General features: G+C 43.8%; 2 protein-coding genes across 8 annotated transcripts in view; both read right to left on the bottom strand.

Annotated features, from left to right (window-relative positions):
* Positions 1–234: 234 nt before the first annotated feature.
* On the bottom strand, positions 235–8,765 carry LOC100748257 (spectrin alpha chain). Of its 2 annotated transcripts, XM_003490829.4 has the most exons (8): positions 8,621–8,765; positions 8,263–8,491; positions 7,955–8,186; positions 4,265–7,881; positions 4,137–4,181; positions 825–3,786; positions 531–697; positions 235–456 (listed from the first exon to the last, which is right to left on the bottom strand). In XM_003490829.4, exons 2-8 carry the CDS (start codon positions 8,410–8,412, stop codon positions 328–330), a joined length of 7,302 nt encoding a protein of 2,433 aa, XP_003490877.1. In that variant the 5' UTR covers positions 8,413–8,491; positions 8,621–8,765; the 3' UTR covers positions 235–327. The 2 variants fall into 2 exon arrangements, with proteins under 2 accessions (XP_003490877.1, XP_012242924.1); XM_012387501.3 differs by lacking the exon at positions 4,137–4,181.
* A 331-nt stretch (positions 8,766–9,096) lies between these two features.
* LOC100748014 (ecdysone-induced protein 74EF) overlaps positions 9,097–23,010 on the bottom strand; it is a 152,379-nt gene continuing 138,465 nt past the window's right edge. For all 6 annotated transcript variants that reach the window (XM_012387495.3, XM_012387496.2, XM_024368708.1 and 3 more), the window contains one exon: positions 9,097–12,577. In XM_012387495.3, coding sequence (XP_012242918.1) covers positions 12,027–12,577 — 551 coding nt within the window. In that variant the 3' untranslated portion in view covers positions 9,097–12,026. The remainder of the gene's footprint in view (positions 12,578–23,010) is intronic.

Here is a 23,010-nt window from a genome sequence, read left to right as displayed (position 1 = left end):
GCGAAAGAAAGGCACTTTTCGAACAACCTTTCGTATAATCTAAGTAAGATCTTGTTAAAAAAAAGTAAACTTTCTTAATTAATTGGTACTGAATTTATGTGTATGTATAGATTGTTATACATAAAGAGTATAATTTATTTCTCATGATTCTTCATCGATAGCATATGTATCAATACAAAGTAGAGCAAAGTGCGGTATAAATAAAATCAAGTTAAATAATTGATTAGACATATGGTATTGAAGTATCAAGGTATTTAATAAAATAAGTAAGCATCCAATAGTTTAATTGTAACATATTCTATAATTTAATAACTGTTGTGACTACAACTAATTTTGGAAAAGAGTGCGAGTAAATTCGATATAATCCAAGGCTCCTGTGATTGGTCGCTCCGTTTTTGGATCGACGTAAGGTTTCATACGAGCAACACAGTAATCAGCCATCTCCTTGGTAAGATTCTAAGAATATATGAAATATTGTTAATATACACCAAATAAATTGATAATTGTATATTTGGAAATTCTATACTTACAGCATATAATTCTTCTTTCGTAACATATGGCCGATCTGCCGCAGTAATAGCACGGAAAGCATTTTCGATTTCTTCGGAACTTTGTACATTCTCGGTTTCTTTGCTAATCATAAACGCCATGTATTCTTGTAACGATACGTAACCATCTCTATTCGGATCAACGATATCTGCAAAATAAACAAAAAGATAGCATATTACACTGTTTCAATATACAAACAAGAACTTTTATGCTTTTCATTAATTATCTAATTTATCTGCATTTAATGATGTGATAAATATGAGTATAAAATATACCTAAAATGTTTTCGAATTCTGGATCAGGCTGGCCTTCTTCTACCATTGGTAAATCGTAACCAAGGGCCCTCAAACATGATTTGAATTCCTGGTGATTTAGACGACCGCTCTTGTCCTTGTCGAAGTGTTTGAACATCATCGAGAACTCTTTGAGTGCGTCTTCAGAAACACCAGACTGGTTACGTGCTTGTATTTGTTGTTCCAAGTTGTGTTGCATGCGCATTCCCAGTTGATCTAATTGATCCCATTGTTGTGCCAAGCCTACGGTACTATGTTCCGTGTAACGATTGTCCAAGATTAGATGTTCTTCCAAAATAGCTCCCAAGTCTTCGATCTTCTTTAGATCTTGACGACGTGCACGAACCTCTTGAGTCTTTCTCTTTGTTGCTTCCAATTGTTGTTCTAATGATCCTGATCCTTCCATCATAGACGTTCTTGTCTCCGCTAGCCATTGATGGAATGCATTAGCATGTTTAGCAAACTCTTTACGCAACTTGTCATTCTCTTCTTGCCGTTGAGCTTCTTTCGCAAGCTCCACGTCGCGTTCTTTAATTATTTTCTGTAAATTACGCCAGGTATCTTCTAATGCTTCCATTGTGAACCATGTGTACGGATTGGGGCCAACATTGAAGCTCTTGATTTGTCTGTCAAGGGCAGCTAAAGCTTCGAAGTCTGCTTCTGCCGAGGATAAACTCGCTTGGAATTGTGCATGTGCTTCTCTGAGGGCTCGAATTTCTTCGATACTGTTACATCGCACAGGGTCTGTTAAATCTTCTTCTGCGTTCTCAAACCACGAGTTGAAAGCAGAGGCTTTCTTAGCGAATGTCAAATACAATTCTTCAATTTGTCTGAACTGATCTTGCATTCTTAGCAAGCGTTGCTTTCTCGCGTCAGAATCGGCCAGGAGCTTCTGCCAGCGAGCAATAACATCCGCATGTCGTTTTTGAATACTAGGCGTCTGATCATGACCAGAATCGACTAGCATTTCCTTCAAAGAAGTGATGTTCTGAATTCCTTCGTGTTCGAAGGCATGCAATCCGGCATCAAAGGTTTCCTGTTTAGTCAGCAGTGTCTGAACGGTAGACAAGTCTCGTCCGAATTCCTCTGAGCGTACGTGAGTTTCCTTGTCAGCGATCCAGGATTCAACTACATCTGCCTTCCACATAAACTGCAAATAAGCCGAATTATCATTAAGTCGTGTCTTCCTTCTAGCAGCAAGAGCACCAAGTTGTTCCAATTTGTTACGAAGTTGGGCACATCTTTGTCCTATAGCGTCCGCACGATGATTTCCAGCCTTGATCAAAGCTTCTCCTGCTTCGCAAATGTCTTTGCAACGTTCACCATGAGCTGCAAAGTCAGTTTCAAATGCGTCATGTTTTTTCAGTAAGCCCTGAACAGCAGCCATAGTGTCACCATAATCTTCGACCGATAGCAACTGTTGTTTTTCTGTGATCCAAGCTTCTTCCTCTTCTACTTTCGCTAAAAATTGTTGATAAGTTAGGGACTCATCCAGTTTCTGTCCTCTATTGGCTGCTAGTTGTTTTAATTCAGCCCATGCTTGGTTGAGTAGCTTTAGACGTTGCTCAATTTCGGGCACTCCCAAATTAGAGACGTCCATCAATTTCTCCCCTGCTTCTTGAACAGCTTGTATAGCAGGCTCATGACTACCTAACTCTGCCTCCAGTCTCTTGTGTTTCTTCTTCAAGTTTTGTACGCCAGTGAGATCACGACCATAGTCGTCTGATCCAACTAGAAGCTTTTTCTCCTTGATCCAAGACTCTTCATCGGCGATGTCCCTGAAGAATTGATGCAAAGTGTTTGCTTCGTTCAACCTTGCCTGTCTATGAGCAGCGAGGTTACGAATTCTCTCATAACGCTCGTTTATACTCTGTCGTTTCTCTTGGATACCAGCTGCGTCAAATTGTCCACTTTCAATCAGCGAATCTGCTTGCGCATTCATGTCCTTGATCCTTTCTTCGTGTGCTTGAATGTCAGCCTCAACCAACTGGTGCTTTTTCATTAAATTTTGTACAGAAGCTAGATCTTTGCCAGCATCTTCGGACGTAAGCAAGCTTTCCACTTCGCCAAGCCAGAAATCTAGATCTTTAACAGCAGCAATATATGTACGCTGTTTATTGGCTTCTTTCAGCTTCATCGACTTCTCCGTAGTTTTCTGGGTAAGATACTCCCATTGATCGGCAATTGACGCTAGCCTCTTTTGGACAGCGTCCTCAGAACCAGCACACTGGTGTTTCTCGATTAAATTACCTCCCATAGCTAATACAGATTGAATTCTGTCCGCATTCGCTGCTAATTCAGCCTCAAATGCTTGGTGTTTCTGATGTTTTGATTGAATATTAGCTGGATCCTTGTAGTTCTCCTCAGTAGCGAGCTGCAGTTTCTCAGCAATCCAATTTTCCATTTCATCGGCATCTCGGGAGAATTGTTGTAGAGTTTGAGACTCTCCTAACTTGGAACGTTTCTCAATAAGAGCATCCTTCAAATGTTTCCAGCGGTCCAGAACTTGGCAACGTCTATCGTCAATTGGTTTTGCAGCATAATGTTCGGCAGCGATTAACTGATCAGCCAGAGTCTGCAATGTGGCAATCTTCTCTTCGTGAGCATTGATAGCTTTGTCAAAGTCCTCGTGTTTTTTAATGAGAGCCTCTACGTTGTCACTACTATCAACAGTGTCTGCACTGCTTAAGAAAGCTTCTCGGGCGCTCATCCAGTTCTCAGCTTGCTCGCAATCTCTGCAGAACAATTGTAGCTCCAAGTTTTGATCTAACTGCATACGTCGCTGAATCCAAGCTTTCTCTAGTTCTTGGCGTGCTTCAGCCATAGATTCGAGTTTTTCTTGAATCTCGACACTGGCATAGTGACTGGATTGTAAAAGCTGTTGACCGAAAAGTTCGAATGCCTGGAAAGTACCTGCTCTAGCGTCGATCTCCATGCGATGTTCCTATAACATAAACGAAATTAGGGTCACATAGATTCACGTATACTACTTTAACATCTTCGATATAAATTCACACGCATATTTTGCACGTATCTCAATCCACTCGACAATAGAGACTACGATAAGCGGAAAAGGCAGCGATTACACTATAAGAAGCGTTGATAGTACTCCATAAGTGTTAATAAGGCGGTGTCTTCATTACTAAAACATCGATTTGCCAATCTGTTCTTTTCTCATAAAACAGAGATTTAGAAACAACAGAAAAAATATACCAAAAGTGATTAATTATAAAGAACATATTCAGAGATAAAGTCGCACAGTTTTGCTCCATGCTCTCTTAAACTTTTCAGTACCTCTGGAAGTATGCCGTATCGTGCGTCTATCTCTGCTCTGTGATTCTATAATTCATGAATGACTCGTGAACGACCGTGTAAGCATTGGACCATTTCAATATCAATAACTTTTTAATTGATCAACTCACCTGGTGTCGTTCTAGGAGAGCTTCCGCACCGGTCACATCTGAAGCCAGCTCCTCTGACGCGACTAAACCCATCATCGAGTTGATCCAAGCCATCAGATCTCTGTAGTCACTAAGGAAACGTTGCAGATCATAAGAATCCAGCAACTTTTCCTTCCTACTATTAGCTTTTGCCGTCAGTTGAGTCCATTCTTCGTTAATCTCTTTCTGCTTGGCGTAGGTCTGTTCAGCAGTTTCAGGATGTGATTGCATCAAACGATTAGCCGTTTCATCCAGCTGTTTAATTTTATCTCCTAAGGCAGCCAAATCTCTTTCCAGACCCTCGTGCTTGCGCTGCAAAGCCTGAACGCTCCGTAAATCCTTTCCAAGATCGTCGTTGTTCAGTGCAGCATCCTTCTCTCGAATCCAGTCCTTGGTCTCATCGACGTCACGATGGAATCGTTGAACCTCGTGAGCGGAACCAAGTTGATTAGCACGTTCCGCAGTGAGAGTTTGCAAGCTGGTCCATTTTTCGTTCAGATCCTGTATCTGCGTTTGAATCTTCAGAGCAGCTTCTGTCTGCCCAAGACTCATTAACTGTACGGCGATCTCGTTCATTTCAGCTAACCGAACCTCATTGGCCTTCAAGTCTGCCTGGAAGTCATCGAATTTCTTCTGCATTACCTCTACCTGTTCTAGATCCTCGCCAACGTCCTGAACTTGAGCATGATTCTCTTTATCCTTAATCCAAGTGGCCAATTCTGCAGCTTCTCTGACAAGTACATAAGCCTTGGCTGTTTCATTGAGTTTATTTTGCCTTTCGCGCGCAAGTCTCAAAAGATCATCATACTGAGCTTCTATCTGAGCTTGCCTGGCAGCTATGGAACTTTGTTCTCTGGCAAGATTCTGTTGAGAAGCGCTTAATCCCGCTTCGGGCTCTACCCTCTTTACATAGGCAGCTGGAACAAAACCTTGACGATCATTTACTTCAACTTTCCACCAATCTTTGTTATTAGAATTCAACAGAGTCAAAGTGTCGCCCTTCTTCATGGAAACTTCTCTTGGTGACTTCTCTGTATAGTCATAGAGAGCCACCACACACTCTTTGCCAGTAATATCAATAGTAGGAGTTTCCTGTTGACGACAAGAAGCAGCCTGGTCTCTAAGAGCAGCTATAGTACTTGCAAATGCCTCCAGATCACTGACCAATGCCTCGTGTTTCTTTAAAAGAGCCTCAGAACTATCTTCGTCTTTTCCATAGTCAGCATTCATAACTATGGGTCGTTTTTCCTTCATCCAGGATTCAGCTTCATTAGCATCGGCAAAGTACTGATGTGCCTGAAGGGAGTCATCCAGGTCATTCTTACGTTGTCTGGCTTTCTCTTTCAATTGTCCCCAATGCTCATCCAATGCAGCCAAACGTTGGCTAATTTCCTCTGCGGCGAAGTGGCTTTCTTGCAACATTGATGCACCTGCTTGACAAACAGCAGCTACGCGTGGTTCGTGATTATTTATTTCTGCTAAAACAGCTTGATGCTTCTTCTGTAGATTTTGTACACCAATGAGATCGCGTCCACGGTTGGTGGACGCTGCAACTGGTTCTTTTTCGCGGATCCAAGCTTCTTCGTCTTCTATATCTCTGAATAGCTGTTGTACCTGCAGTGAGTCGAGAAGTCGTTGTTTACGAATGCTCATGGGCTGTTGAAGTGCAGCGTATCGAGCTTGTAGTTGTTCCTGCTTAGCCTTGATATTGTCTGCATCAAAATGTCCTGATTTCACAAATTGATCTGCAGCTTGGGCAATGCTATCGATTCTATCCGAATGGGATGTGACGTCGGCTTCCAAAAGAGCATGCTTCTTTTGAAGATTTTGCACACTGGTTAGATCTTTGCCATAATCTTCAGACATCAGTTGTCCTTCTACTTCTGACAGCCATAACTCAATATCCTCGACGGTACGATTAAATTGTTGTTGTTGGGAGGCTTCTTGCAGCTTAGCACCTTTCTTTTCACTGGCATGAGTAAGACTTTCCCATAGAGACATAATTTCATCGGTACGAGTGCGAATTCTATCACTGGCATAGTGACCACTCTCAATTAATTCTTGACCAGTAGCTACCATCTCTTCCATGCGAGTTCTGTTGGCGTTTAATTCTTGCTCAAAGTTCTGATGTTTCTGTACTTTCCCATTTAAGTTAGTGGGATCCAAGTAGCTATCATCAGTGGCAAATTTGAGCTTCTCGTTTACCCAACCCTTTGTTTCATCGCAGTCGCGTTCGAATTGCTGTAGTTTGTATGCATCCTCTAAACGGCGTCTTCTTTGAGCCGATTTTTCAAGAAGAATGGCACGTCTTTCTAACAGAAGTTGACGTCTTTGTGCCACGTCGTCAGCTGCATAATGTTCCCCTTCTATCAACTTGCCGGCAAAGTCGTCCAATATCTTGACCTTTTCCTCCTGAGCTGCCAAAGACTTGTCGAAATCTTCGTGCTTCTTAATAAGAGCTTCTACGCTGTCAAGGGAATCACCCAGGTCTTCGTTCGCTAAAAATGCTTCCTGCTTAGCCATCCATGCATCCGCTTGTTCCGTATCACGGTAGAATAGCTGCAAGTCCATGCATTGTTCGTATAAAATTTTTCGCTTTTCCCAAAGACTCAAAAGTGACTGCTTATCTTCAGCAAGAGAATTCAATTTTCTGGTTACTTCTTCCGCAGCATAATGTTTTTTTTCCAGTAGTTTGTTGCCAGCCAAAGTAGTCGCATCGAAGCTGTCGGCTCTAGCATCAATTTCTCCCTTGTGCTCCTGATGTCTTTCAACAAGAGCTTCTGCACCAGCAACGTCTTTAGCTAGTTCGTCTGCCGATATAATCGCGCGCATGTCGTTCATCCAAGAAACCAAGTCTCTATAATCAGCCAAAAATCTATGCAAATAGTACGATTCATCGAGCTTCAAACGGCGTTCTTTTGCTTTTGCCGTTAAGCTCTCCCACGACTGCAAGATCTCTGCGCGTTTAGCTTGAATCTGTTTAGAATGATCTGCTTGATGAATGGCTGCAAGACGATCTGCCTCTGCTCCCAATGTATAAACTTTATCCTCTAAAGCTGCCAAATCACGTTCTATGCCCTCATGCTTTCTTTGTAAGGTTTGTACGCTTGCAAGGTCGCGTCCAAAATCATCCGAAGATAGAACAACATCCTTTTCTGCGATCCAAGCCATTGTTTCATCGGCATCTCGGTTAAATCTTTGAATTTCGTGTGCACCAAAAAGTTTCTCTTGTCTCAAAACAGCAAGCTGCTTCAATCTTTGCCAGGATTCGTTGAGTTCCTCCTTCCTACGTAGGATAGTATCACGTTCAGGATGCCCATCCAAAAGAAGTTTATCTGCCAGTTCGTTTACTTCTGTTACTCTGTATTCTTGGCTAGCCATATCCTTTTGGAATTCGTCAAATTTCCTTTGAAGTACTTCAACGTGTTCCAAGTCGTGACCAAATTCGTCCGTTGTTACAAATGCTTCCTTGTCATGAATCCAAAACATTACTTCGTCACAGTGTCGAATAAATTGTACAAGTACCAGGGCTTGTTGTAGTTTAAGACCCTTGTCTGCCAATCTAGAGAGCAGCAACACCCATAACTGGTGAAGATCCACTGCAAGATAAATTTGATCGTTAATTTCAAGCTATAAAATAATAACATAAAATCAATATCAACGGAAACTTACTTAATCTCTTACTAATAACATCGCTTGCAAAATGGTGTTGAGCTATCATCTCTGATCCGGTATTATCTAATGACACTATAGCATTAGAATGAGCTGCAACTTCCGCTTCGAAAGCTTGATGTTTCTGTATCTTTGCCTGAAGGTTGGTAGGATCTTTGTAGCTTTCATCCGAAGCAGCTTGCAATTTTTCAAAAATCCATCCTTCGAGTTCGTCCGCATCTCGCTTAAAATACTAGAAACGAACGAGTATCGTTACCAACGTGAATAATAAAAATTGAACAGAAATAAAACAACAATCAAAAATATACTTGAAAGCGACGGGAGTCCTCAAGTTTATCTCTCTTGTTCCTAGCTTCTGCCTTGAAATTCGCATATCGACTGAGAACTTGCTCTCTCCGTTCTTGAATATCCTCAGGATTTTCCAAGATTTTTACTTCCTTTGGCGTAATCTGATCCATTTCGAACAATGCTTTTCGTTTGACGTTCTGTAGACAATTCTCTACCGTCCAAAATGGCTACAGGGTGTGGTAAGGTTGACTGATATAGTGAAATCAATAATAAAAGCTTTAACAACGCGTTCGTCTTTTGACATCGATTCACAATTACGAGCATGGACAATCGTTTGCATAATACACAATGTAAAAACAATATAAAAGTGATACGTACCTCGCACAATCCTTCCAAATGCAATATACCGCTGACAAGTGACGTTCTCCAAGGTTCGATATTAACTGGAATCATCTACGTGTGTAACGAGCAGTGAAATACTTTCTCTTAAAGCTACGTCACCGATTGGTCGACCAATAATACGTGGAACCAATGAAAGCTTCTCTTTAGGTACGTATCTTATCAATTACCAGCAATCACCTTTATATATAACTATTACGTCACTGAAGCGTAATCATTCTAACAAGCAGTTTCTAAACACCAATAAGAAAATCACAATTTGACAGTTTAATTGTATCTTATCTCGTTTTTACTTCGATGATAAATTGATTTTAAGAAGCTTACTTGTTTCATTATTTATTCTATGATTGTATTTAATTTTATTTCAAAAGTAAAAATTTGATTCGATTTTAAATATAATGATATGTATAATTGATCTTTCTTTTCTAGGAAGAAGGGTATAAAAAACATCAAAATTATGATACAGTAATCTTTTATTAAATTTCACCTACAAACAACGAATCACAGAACGTTACATTACAGTTCCTTACGTCAATCCATCGTGTCTTCGTATTATTTTACAGGTAAATAATTATAGATTTATCCCTATTACAGTAAAGTCTTATTTGTTAAAATATCTTGTAGCGTAGTCAATCGTTATGTATATGTAAATTTAATTTACCTAAAAATAGGATTTTTTTTGTTGCAATGTCCATTCATTGTTTATAAGTGGATGTTATGTATAGAAGTGGTACTATTTATAGGTACTTGCTTTTTTGTCCATTGTACTCTGATGTATTTCATTTCATTCTCTCTCTCTCTCTCTCTCTTTCACTCTCTTTCTCTCTCTCTCTCTCTCTTTCTCTCTCACTCCCTCTCTTTCATTATATTCATCTTATCTTTTTTTATTGTATTTTTTAAGTATATTTTTCATCTGATACGTGTATGCAAAGTGCGATATGAAAAAAGTCTTCGTGTACCAAAAACGCTTCTCAATTTTTTTTATCTTTTTTTTCATTACTATTATTATCATTATTATTATGTTTCTCTTGACAAAAGTTACAAAACTCTATGCTGACAAAGGGGGGATGATATACAGGGTTGAAGGTTTTCTTTAAGTACCCGGACAAAGTCGATTGTATTACAAATACAAATTGCTAGAATTTTTTTCTTTAATATGTTTTCTTTGTTAGAAGGCAACACGTCTTTGTTAATTACAAGAAGGCAATTCGCTTTGTATCATCTGGTATGTCTGGCGTCCCAAGACATTTCTTCTTGATTCGAATAAACCGCGCGTATTAATTCTTTTTATGTTCATTGTTCTTTTTCCATCGTTTCGTTTTTTAAGTGGCAAAAAAATGCAAGGGACCGTTTACAGGCATTATTGGCAGCACTTGATCGTTTTTTATCTATTATTTACTCTATTACCGTTTTCTTCTCTGAATTGTTTGGAGATGATCGTCAAGAAGAAGAACTTGCAGCGAGAGGTAACACCTTAGAGGTACGTCGCGTTCGTATCTCTCGTGTTCTACCTGTCTCTCCTGTTTCTCGTTTTCTTTTGTTTCTTTTCATTTATCCACGATTACGAAGATTAACCAGCGTAATGTTCTTCTAAGTATGCTCTCAACGAATTTTTATGTACAAAACTTATTTCTATAGGATACGCTTGCACTCGCACGTCACGTCCGTATTCAGGGGCGGGCTGCTGCTCAATAAATTAATTTTCTCTCTAACTTATCATCATGTTTCGAACGCTCTGCCCCGTATATCAAGAAGGCTATTATACTCTAAACGTTTAGAAAAGTACGATATCTCTGATTCTAGCTGAGCATGAAAATCACGCGGATGTGCGTTTTTTTTTCCTCGCGGGCCACGTAATCGAATCGCTGACCGTGCAAATTGATTCATTATCGTTTGATCCTAATGTGGAGAACTTATAAAAAAACATGCAACACAAAAGAGAAACGATAATGCTTCCATAGTGATTGCTTTTTATATGTGTATATATATATATATGCATGTATATATATATATATACATATGTACACATATAAGATATATAAGACACGAATAGAGACATCGTACGGATAGACGGTTATTTAAACTTCCTTCTACGCAGACGTGACAGAAGAATCTCATAGACACATTAACTCGCTCCATTTACTACATAACATACAATATATATTCATATAATATATATATAATATTCAATAATATATATACTAAAGGTGTATTTTTATATATACAGAGATATATGTCTGTTTCAATAATTTTTTTATGAATTAATAACACTAGCTTGCTAAATAACATTCTTGGACCTCGTGTGTATAGCCAGCACCTTACATTGTTGAACCCTCAGCTCAAATAGAAGAGTCGCCCTTTTTTTGCTTATATTTAAAAAAATATAGTGTGTGTACAGTGTGTGTCTGTGTAGACGTGTAGTGTACAGGTGTGTGTTTGTATATATGTGTACCTCTCCCTGAGCTCGCTCCGTAAAACTTTTTCAACATCTTTATCATTTCTGCACTCGTATTTTTCTCCTTTCTGAATCTTTTCACAGCCCTCATTTCGTTTCGTTTTTTTTTTTTTTTCTCTTTAAACTTTCCACGTTCGCGTGCGTGCACTTTATATAAGTTCTACTTCCCCTTTGCTTCCTTATGGTTCCCTTCGTCGACACGTATGTAACAATTTCTGCTTCTTTTTCTCGTTCTAGGTAACATATATAATCGTCTAATATACAATAAATAATTTATCGCGCTCTTGAATGTACAACTGTTCGCCTATATCCCGTTTACACGTTAAGTAATAGATTCATCTTATTTTTCCCGTTCTTCGTTTACTCTCGATTAAAATACATTTAATAACATTTGTGCCGTAGCATCTTTAAGAACTAAATTTTGTACAAATTTGAACGAGCTCAACGTATACATATATATGTATAATATACATTTATATATATTAGACGTTGTAAAGCTTAATACGATTACTATCGACGTACACCGTCAAAGAGTAACAAAAAAAGAAAGACCAAAGGAGGACGAAATTTACGATATACATATAATTGTATACGTATACCGTGGCAGCTGTCGCGTCGACAAAAACAAAACGTTCATCCTCTTGCGGGTAGCGTTGTTGCGCATGCGCATCCGCTATTCGCGAGTTAATATACATATCTTTATAGGTAATATACTTATAATACAAGGAACAAACGAAGTCAGAGAGAGGGCGTGCTTTAGATCGTCTGAGGGTTGTGCCAAGTGGGCACATTGTGGCAGGAAGAGCTGCTCGACGATGATAATGACAACGATAAGTTCTCGCGTAAGATCGCGGCACGAATACACGAATCACTCTTTTCCCGTACAGCTCGTCTCTCGTGCTGCTGTTCCCTCGAAGGACGAACCCTGTCTCACGCGCCGGTACAGTCAATTTCTATAATATCTTTCGGTACGTCCACAAACTGATAGACCAGCCTTTGTCCGTCAACTTTCGCCAGGATACCGCGCTGATAATAATAACGCAGGGCTCTGCCCATGGTTTCATAGTTCATGTCCGGTTTATTCTTGTGTAAACCCCATAGACGAGAAACCGCCTTGCTGTCCACCAGTTTGAAGACACCTCGTTCGCGATTCGTCCATTTGATGTATCGGGGGCAGTACTCTCGGTCCTGTAGCAATTTCAATAAAAATTCCCATAGATACGTCGTCGAACCTTCGCGAGATTTCCTTTTCACCGCGGCGCCATCCCCTTGACGCGGCTTTTTTAGTTTGTTCTTTTTCGACCGTGGGGGGAAACCTAATTCCAGCAGGTACAGGTCATCGGAAACTGAGCTGGTTGCTGCTTGAATCACGCTCGTTGGAACTCCACCGGGTCCCCGTGGTGGGCTAGGAGTGCAGGGGGTGGCAAATTGGGCTCCACTGGCGTACATCGAATTTACGTAACTGCTATAGCTCTCAGACACTGTAAACAGAAGAAAAAAATATCATTAAATACAGACTTATCGATCGTCTCTTGATATAAATTAGTAACAATATTTTAATTGACTAATATTTTCATATAAATAATTAAACTGAGAGTTAACTGCGCAGTATAATATGTATCATATGTGTTTATTATTTATAATTATAAATGTGGTCGTCATTCACGTTTGCGCAATTTCCGTCAGATGGCACCAGCATAGCTGTTGCCATTAGAAGGCAATGTAGGTTGCCATCGAATTAATCACAAATTGAATTCGGCCATTACACTTTTTGCTTGTGAAAGAAAGGATCGATCCATTTGTACGTAAAAAAATGGAATTTTGTGCGACAGCTAATACTTTTTTAACATGCTCATCAGATACGCGTCACAGCATGGGCATATTATGGAATAAGTGGATTTTAATCACGCTTGATCCATTTTTTTTTTTAACTCGATCAACTATTCATTTTACGAACATAAAAGTGCATTTTTATGTTTTCTATTCAAAAAATTGCAAATATTTATTGAAAATTTGGTGTTTTTAAATGTCCAATATATAAACTTATTCTCGCAGTAACTTTAAAAAATACAATTCTATTCGTAGTTCGAATATAGTTCGGATTTATGACTCATCAGACAGTAGTAGTTGCTCGTTCTCGTAGGCCACGAATTCCATTACATATACGATTTGGTTGTTTGTTCTATTCCACTGATCATAGACAGCCCTATTCCACTGATCATAGGCAGCCCTATTCCACTGATCACGGTCTAACGTGTTTAAAATCTTCGCTAGCAGTCAATTCGTTGCGCGGCATCAATATTTTCGCAATGCGCCTCAAGTATACATCGTACTTAACCGTGCAATGAACTATTAATAGCTGTCCACGGAGCATCGTTGTCGGTGCTTTGCCGTTTCTGTCACCGGATGATTGATGCTTCGGGATGAGCTCTCTCGCGGCTTCGTCTCGATAACCTTTTTTCTCTCAGGCGGTCACGATCGATCTCGATTCCGTGACTCGTAGCGCAGGAAACGTGCATACGCGCGACCCGTCAAATCGGATACGCGATCTGCGGACGCTGGAAACATCGTTTACGCGCCCCGTTGTGGGGAGGTTAGTTACAGCTCTCGGTTGTACATAGTCGTGGGCGTAACGGCGACTAACTCGATGCACTTTTTCAAACTAACTCCCCGCGAACAGTTCTATTAATGAATGGATCGATGACATCGACCATGTAACTACGATGCTAGGAAAAAAGCAAAATATGGGAAATGAGTTGCAAAACTATCTCTAATCGTAGAATTTGAATTTCATAAACGACTACTTGTATCGGATAGTTTATCCGAATTTACTTCGATTTGCACGACGCCACCGTTGTCGTTGTTAAAATAAGTAAAGTATATAGATTCTGACAGAAACTCGTATGGCGAAACGATTCCGTGGCCTCTGCAAAAACGTGGAACTTCGGAGATGCCTCGAAATAGAAAGTATTCTTACGCCACTGGTCGTGTGGCTAGTGCCATGTGTGAGCGAAGAGAAGGAGAAGAGGTGGTGGTCGAGTAAAGAGAGGGTTAAGCGGAGCCAAAAATAGAGAGAGAGAGAGAGAGAGAGAGAGAGAGAGAGAGAGAGAAGGAAGGTAAGAGGGAGAGTACGGGAGTGAGATACGAGAAAGAGAACGAAGATCGAAAGGGTAGGGGAACTCTGGCTGCAGTATGATAGAGGACTGACCCGAGCCAAGGTTGCACGGGTGACGCCATCAAGCTACTAGTGCATAATAGCGCCGCTCGTTCTGAGGCCGCCGCGACTGCGCTAAAATCGGAACTCGTTCTCTGCGTACCCTCCGCCGCCGCTCTCTGTGCCTCTTTCTCGCGTTCTATACGTCGTTCCCCGTAGTTCCGCGGAGGCGCGCCACGCGGTTGAACGATTCCTCTTCTCTATTCGAAGAGAGAAGCGTTTTCTGCTTCCGAGCCGGTGCCAAAGAGGGAAGGTTAAAGAAAAAGGGAAAGAGAGAAAACGAAGCGAGCAAGGCAGACAAAAAGATGGGGAGGCAGGGAACCAAATTCTCGAGCTGCCTCTAAAAATAAAGAGAACGCCCCGTTGTTCTCAGGATCCGTGTACATAGGTTATACAAGAGAAAAAGAGGTAGCAGAGAGGACAAAGAACGAGAATAGGAGGAAAAAGAGAAATACAAAGTAGGAAGAAGGAAGGAAGGGAGGGAGCGAAAACAGACAGAGATAGAATGAAGATCAAGAGTAAAAGAGCGGCCGAGAACAGCTGGAGTGGATCGTGTTTACGCGCCGTATGACTGGCTAGATGAGTCAATCGTAGACCCGTTGTCTAGGAGTCGCGTGGTGGGGGAGCTACTACTTCACTGACCTATACCACGGACGTCGTATAGCGAAGGGAGAGACCGCTAGAGAGACGATGCATCGCGTATATACATGAATGTTTCGTGACGCATAGAACACACCGTCGCTGCCGTCTTACTCTTTCAAACAAGAGTCAGAGTTCCAGCGTGAGATACAGTTTAACCATCATCTATTGACACTCGAACGTTTGCGTAATAGAAAAGCTCGCGCTGCTTGGAAAAGGCTGTTACACGTCAGGTCGAACTGTAATTCTTCGCCTTCTATCTTACAGCTATTTCAGTTTCATTCTTTCACGTTCTCGAAGCAACTTAAGCAGGGAAAAAGAGGAATTAAAGGGGAAAATCTGAGAAGGCAAGAAGACGGACGAACAAGTGGCTTCCGCTCCGATGATAATGTTTTCGTCGACCACGTAGTCGATCGTTTCTTTCTGACAGCGTTGGCAGGAAGTTTAGACGAAACAGCCGGTAACGAGTCGATAGTTAAAAATACGTATAAAAGAGAGAGAGAGAGAGAGGAGTGGGGGGAGAGAGAGAGGTTAGGAAGGAGGATCGAAGTGATCCACAGAGTCGTGGCTCTCATGTATTTTGCGAGAATTTCGCGTTAGCCTTGCGGCCGGAAGTACAAGTATAGCAAGAAGGGAGGGATATAGGGAGAGCGCGAGAGAAAAAAACGGGGAAGCGGGAGGAGATGATCTCGAGCGCCTCTGGTGGGGATATTCAGGAACGTACGAATCGGTAGTGGTAGTGGCAAGATGGGGTAAAGAGACGTGTAAACCGAAAGTGAAGACAACGTAAGAGGAATCTCTGCGTCTCTATACGAAGAACGGATTCTCACGTACACTGTCGTAACTCGAATAATTACTCGAAAAATAAATTCCACGCGAATGCATAGGCATAGGTAGACATACGCAGACGCACACAGAACAGAGAGACGTTAAAACGGATGATAGGTGATTACGACGAACGACTATGAACAGATGCAACCGGTAGAGACGATAGTCAGACGATCAATTTCAAGTATTGCGCTGTTTATATCGATATCCCTTGGTTTATCAATCGTGGGAGTCGAGGCGTCGGAGGTTTGCGCGAATTTGATTCTTTTTCCAAGGCAATGAAAATATACAAGTTGTAAGCAGCTGATATACGGTGTACGGGCGAGCGAGAAAAAGAAGAGTCGAGAAAAGCGACAGCAGATATTTACATACATCGGGGACGTATCTATGTATGTGACGTTAATAGCCGTGAACCCGTCATTTAGCGAGACGTCGCTGTATACACATACCGATACTCGCATTATCGGCAATTCATATAGCTAACTAATTGAAGACTCAGATACGCGCCAGAGTTATCGTACGATTTCCTTCGGACCAGTTACTGTACCAATAAACGCACCGTTATTTCTTCCCCAGATAGTGGTTATCTCCTCGGCGATATTGTTTGCAACTGCGATCGAAGAATATAATGGAAGAAAAAAAGAACGATAAGGACACGATCGACGATGTTGATAATATCGATCGACGCGTATGGTATTTAATCGACGATAAACAATGATCGGCAAACGCTCTTATCCTCTTTCTCCGCTGATTTCCGTCTGATGGCGACTCGCGCGAGAAGAATCATCCTAGCTCGTTATTACGACCCGAAAACATAAATTTCGATTATCCGTGTGTGTGTGCGCGCGCGCGCGCGCGTGTGTGTGTATGTAGGAGCGCGCGCGCGTGCGTTCGTGTGTAGGAAAGAAGTTGCTCACACGGACGACGAAAGAAACACGTCGTGGAGGATGTGACTGTAAAGCGAGTTCTCACGTACCAGGACTTCGAGGCGGAATTCCGCGTGCACCTAAGTGCACGAATGACCCTCAACCCGTCGAGGAGCGCAGCGGCAGCGGAAGAAGGATGGTGTGACACGGTGTGAAGAAGAAAAGACACCGAAACTGTTCGTACAGCATAAACAAAGCGGTCGTGGATACCAATATTTGTTTATGTGTGCATATGCACATACACGCACACAGTGGTGCATGCGCGTCCGATACACAAAGACGAGATATAGGTTCAGGAACGATGTGTCTATAGCGGTATATAGGAGAATGCATATGCGCGCGTATCGAAGAATACGTCGAGAAAGAGAGAGAGATAGGGAGGAAGGAAGGTGAAGAAAAAGAGGATAGGATAAAGATGAGACTGGACACACGTAGAGTGTTGGTGGAGCATGGTAGCGACAGCGAAAGAAACAGAGAGAGAGAGAGAGAGAGAGAGAGTGAGAGAGAGAGTGAGAGAGAGAAAGAGAGACAGAGAGAGAGAGAGAGAGAGAGAGAGAGAGAGGCAACAGCAGCAGTTCAGCGGGTGGTGGAGAAGCGGGTAGGAGGAGGAAGAAGACGAAGAGACGGAGGAGCGAGAGGTGGATGAGGAGGATGAGGTCGAGAGAAGGGGAGAGTTGACCTTCAGCTGCGCCGGGAAAGTCAGGCAGTCACTGACCGACAGACTAACTTAACTACTCTATCCTTCTCCTCCTTCTCTCTTCTCCACCACCATTCGCGACTGGCTAGTCCGATGCACCGTGTGCTGTACACATCCACCGTGTCTCCTTTCTCGTTCTATCTCTGTTTCGCCCACGGATGGATTCGAGTCTCGCTCTTCCTTTCAACGTCCTTTCTTTTCCTCTTTGCTCGTTCCGTCTCTGTTTCTCACGTTCCTTCTGCATCTCTCTACTACCGCGTGTCTCGACGTCGAGCCCGTTCTCCTCTCTTCTCTGCTCCCATTCCCTTTTTCTCTGTCTCTCGTTAGACCCAGACCCCCATCCCGGCCTATTATGTTACCCTACTGCCTCGGGATACTATCTTTAACCCCGAAACCCGTTCAAATTGCGAGCCGCTTTGCGCGCACGTGTATGAGCGCGCCACTCTCCGTACGACGTTCGTCGTCGCTCTCTCCCGGAAAGCACCCGGAAAGGGAGAAAGGGTGCGCACATCCCACGGAGAAGAATAGAAAACGCTGCTCCATGTCGCATGGGAAATGGAGACGCGAAGCGCGAATCGGAATTCGGTTTGCAAACTCTCTTCGAGAGACGTGTCTACGCGTACACGCGTACATCTGAAAACGCGCACACGTGTACGCCAGGCATACGTAGACACGTACGTAGGAGAGAGGAGGACGAAAGGAAGAGGACGGTGCGAAGCGAGAGAAAGAACTCGGTGGCTGGGGTCCGAAAAGCTTCGCTTTCGTCGGGATCCGAGCCGAAGGACGTCGAGGTAAAAGTCTGCTCTTTGATCTTTCCACGCAAGAGGCAACGACGCGTCGAAAAATGCCCGTTCCCGCGCGTTCTCGCGCGCGATTGCAATAGACACCGTGGGCGGAACGCATTATTTCTCGGCCGTTTCTGTATTCCTCGAAGCGGCGACGCCCAAGTGGGGGAATACCACAACGCTTCTGGCCTGTCCGAAGCTTAACGAAAAGAACGAGATTTACGTCCGCAGAGTTCTCCGCCGCTTTTTCTACGCATCCACCTTGGCTGCCTATAAAACGTACGTCAAACGTGTGGGCCTCGCGATCCTCCGCCGATCCTACTTCCCCTCCACCGCTTGCAAAACCACTCTTCCCTCTCCTCTTCTTGCCTCACCACCCCCTCCAGCCCCGTCTCACGAAACGGAAATACTTGGGAAAAATAGCAACCGAGAAGTTACGCTGAACGTGTTGCGGATACGCGTTTCCACTACGTGTGTAACACGGAGGATGGAGAGAATGTATTTTTGAAAACATCCACGAGGAGAGAACGCATTCGGGATTTATTTCGACGACAAGCTAACACGCTGCCGTGGCCGATTAATAAAATGCCGATAAATTTCTTAACGAGCGCGGAGCAAATCCGTTCGATACGGAATATAGGAGGAAAACAGCCGCGTCTTTATATACATCGAGGTGGATATTTCTTCGGATCGAAGTATCGCGAGCGTGCATCGTTTGCAGGATACGTTTCTTCGCGAGTTCGTCGATCGTTCGATGGGATTCTTATTACTAGTTTCCTGCTGCACGTATCGCGGTAGGTAGCTCTTTGTAGCTGGCTCGTTGGTATCCGGAAGTCTCGATACTACGACGTCCGACGACCAACACGGTGCACCTATGTTCCTCGCAGCCCATTATTCTGCTTATAGGTGGACGTATACGTGTCTGTGCATGCTGCTTCGAATGTACGTATAGCTGCAGCTTCGAAAGTATCACGCGTACCTACACCACTATATAGTTTCTATTTCAAAGATGCACGATGATACGTATACATCGTTACGCGATGCTGGTCGCTCGAGATTTCTGGAAACTAAAAGACCAGCGGTTTAGCCATGCATATAGGCTGCATTATAAATGCACAGGGCGTGCAGACGCGCGTTTGCATCTCCAGACTGGTCTAGCGCGCGTACTTAGCTACTTGGTAGTCGTTAACTCTGTCGTCGGCAGACGTCGTTCGACAGAACATCGGGGGAATAAAAAAGCAGTGCATCGTTTCATCGTTAGACCTTGAATAAACACCATGAGTCGTTCATCTCCTTTACGAACTTTTCTCTTTTCATATTCCAAGTTTCTAATTTCTTGGAAACCAAGATTGTTCGTCCAAAACTATACTAATAGAATTAAGCGAATGCGTGGTACTATCAAGGAATGAAAATTAAGACGAAACGAAGATGAAACGAGAGTGAAATAGAGGGGAACTCGCAGTCGAAGAATTACGTCGCGTTAATTCCGGAACAACAGTGCCCGGTTTTAGATGGTCATCCCGATACTTTCGGGACATCCAATCGAGAAACACATGGATTCGCGAGCGAAAGAGGCGTCTATATTCCCGGACCAATCCAACGCGCGTACTGCCTACGTCGCACGCATTCTTTTCGTTCGCCAGCGGACAGAGGTCAAGACGACGACGGCCGAATGGGAAGAATGCGTGACTCCTCTTCCGTCGTCGCGGACACGACGTGTGCGAGGTCAGTGACCATCGGCGCGCACTCTCGGTGGGCGCAACTTCTTGCAAGCGGACGAGGAAAGAGAGAGAGAGAGAGAGAATGCGCGCCTCCTCGAAGAGAACCAACGGGAACGGCAGACACACGACCAACAGGGACAAGTCAGAGGGAGAGCGAGACAGGCAGAAGGAGAAAGGGAAAGAGAAGTTTCGCGGTGCAAAATACCCACGAGGATATTTAATAGTCGGCTGATACCGAATTTAGAGGCGGGACGAAGGTAATACCGCTGTCTTCTAGACCGGCGAAAGTGTCGGTTCGTATAAATTCCGACTGGAGACAGAGAGCAGAGCGTTAGCAGCAGCAGCAGCAGCAGCAGCAGCAACGGCAGCAGCAACGGCCAAGGAAACTGGAACTTCGACCCTTTGATTTCGTGCCTCTTAATTGAGATCCGAGCGTAACGAGCCATCGCGACCCGTTCCTCCGGCTTGATTTATTTTCGGCTCTGTACACATATATTTTCGCGTAGCTATGGCGTTGGTTCCTCGAGTCTTTCCTCGACGCCGAGCACCGAGCTTGAAAGAAGGGATCTCGAGTAGTTTATTCCGGGGAGAAATCGTTGAAAGAATCGGGATTCGGAGCAAAATTCTCGTACGCGTTACGCAAGGAATTATCTGATAACGAGGTCGACGTCGTTGACGCGTTCGTACCAGCGTGCTAGCAGGATCGACGTCGCAGACATAGTGGTGCACCGTTGAAAATCAGACGGTGTTATCGCGTGACGGATAACCCAGGATAAAATTGCCAAAATTGTGCTTTTCCCCTTCCCCTGCTATCGTTAAACGAGATTTGATAAAACGATCGCGCGAGATGATTTGGTTCAGTGGCATTGACATGGATCATATGGAAGGAGTGACTTATCAATCGGTATAATAATTCCAATAATAAGATAACGATTGCAACGAGAATGTAAATAAGTTGCTGCTTCGCGCGACGTTCCGATCTGACCGTTTGTTCGCGAGTTTCGCGATATTACATAATGCGACGCAAGGAGGAAAAAAAAGAGAAAGAAAGAGGAAGAAAAAAAAAACAGGAATTTAAAATCGAAGAAATCGAAACGGGCAGAAAGGTGCGCATCCAGCGAAAGTAGCGGGATTTCCACGTGATATTCGATGAATTCGTCGATATTTGGAAATGCCTTATTCGTCGAGTGTTCCGAAAACGTGGTTGGTAGCGCACTTAGGATGAGCGGAGAAAGCTAGTCGGCATTGATAAAGGCGACAACGGGATCCGGGGTCCGCGTTCGATGCCACGAAATGACGTATATCGGCCAGTTGGTGGCAAGGCCGGACTCGCGGAGATTTCCGTTGTAATAATAAAGCGGATGGGCGTTGCAGTGTGTACCGACGAAGAGGAGATCTTGCTCCGGGGGAAAGCAGGCGTAACTAAAGGCACAACTAAAGAGAAGGAGAAAGAAAAAGTAACCGTTCGAATCTCCGAGGAAGGAAAGAAAGAAGAAAAGCAGGGGAGAAACGAAACGAAGGGAAAGGAAAGGAAAGGAAAGGAAAGAAAAGGAAAAAATGTAGCGAATAAAAGAAAAGCGAGAGAAATAATATAGAGGACGGAAGATCGCGTGACACGAAAAGTTTCGTGCGCGCGGAACTACCACGTTCGTAAGTACTTGATGCCCGTTCACTTTCTCCGATAGTACTAGAGACAGCCCACCTCCTCCTCTCCCCTTCCCGCATCTTCCTGTTCCTCCCCACCAGACCATATATATCCGCGGGTCTAGGCTAGCTCAGTAGGTCTAGGTCTAGGCTGGCTGCAACGTCGCGTGTGCGTGCAGTATGCACCGACGATGCAGCTGCGTGCATTCGCGCCACCGAGTGCCACGAATGAACGCGACACAACCGGAGAGAGAGAAGAGACAACACCATCGTCGTATATTCGTCGTGCTCGCTTGCTCTCGGTTGTTCGTGCTCTCGCGCTCGTCCCTTGCAGCACGGTGCGCATTATATTTAGACGCGAACGTGTGTGCGTGAATTCGCGTCCGAGAGACCCGCCTCGGTTAGACCGGCGTCCATCGTCGTCTCTTTTTCGCTCTCTCCGCCTCTCTTCTTCTAGCTTTCGCTTTCTCGCTGTTCTCTGTTACGCGCGTCTCTTTCTATCGCCAGTTTCGTTCCCCTTTCTCTATATGATGCTTTTCTTCTCTGTTCGTCCGTCGGTCTCGCTTTGTTTCTCCGTTGACTGGAACGACGACGAGACAACGGGAAGGAGAGCCGGTCCCCATGGAGCGGAGTGGAGCTGAGCGGAGCGCCGGAAATGAATCATTTGAAATTGTCAATTTTCGAGCGTGGTTCATGCGCGGTACGCGTGAGGAGCGTACACGTGCCTACGCATCGTCGTATGCTGCATGTTGGCCCTTCGCATTGAAACCGAGAAGGGAGGAAAAAGAGAGAGAAACGGGCGATGAGAGGAGAGGAGGCGTTAACGATCGGAACGCGGCGAGATCACAGAGAGATGCGTATTACCGAGGAAGTGCTTTAACACCCGCGGAAAAGATCGTCAAAGGATTGCGTCACACGGTATACGGATGCTGGCCTACCGGTATGAGAACCGACTTTTTCATCGCTCGCAATTCGTGCCGCGTTGCGTAACCCCTTCTTCTCTTTTCCTTCGGCTAATCTCCCTTGCCGCTGTGCTCTCCACCGTGCTCTTCGCGATAACGGTGTTGCCTCTCGCGCGCGTCCGTCAAACCAGCTCGATAAAGAGGCGATGAGCGTGAAATCTGCTGATCGAAGCGAAAGAAAAATTCGCGCGTATACCGTTTCTCTTTTCGATCACACGTGTCCACTCGTATACCGTCGTACCGTGACTTTTCGCTCGATCGCTATTACGAATCACCGTTCGAGTTTGTTACGAAAATATTGTGACGGATATCGCGTTGTGTAAATATAACGGTGACGCGTTACGTAAAAGTCAATCGGCCTTTTCCTGCTGGGTATGCACGGCACTCGCGACGTATATGGGACGAACAGGGCTCGTTTCAAAGAACAGCGTCGAAGGCCTGCGCCCGAGATAACGAGAATCGAAGGAGGAAAACAAGAGAGACGGCTGTACACCGCCC

This window comes from Bombus impatiens, unplaced genomic scaffold (genome assembly GCF_000188095.3).
Source record: "Bombus impatiens unplaced genomic scaffold, BIMP_2.2 scf_0478, whole genome shotgun sequence".
In the NCBI taxonomy this organism is placed as follows: domain Eukaryota; kingdom Metazoa; phylum Arthropoda; class Insecta; order Hymenoptera; family Apidae; genus Bombus; species Bombus impatiens.
This window is presented reverse-complemented; position numbering and strand designations above follow the sequence as displayed.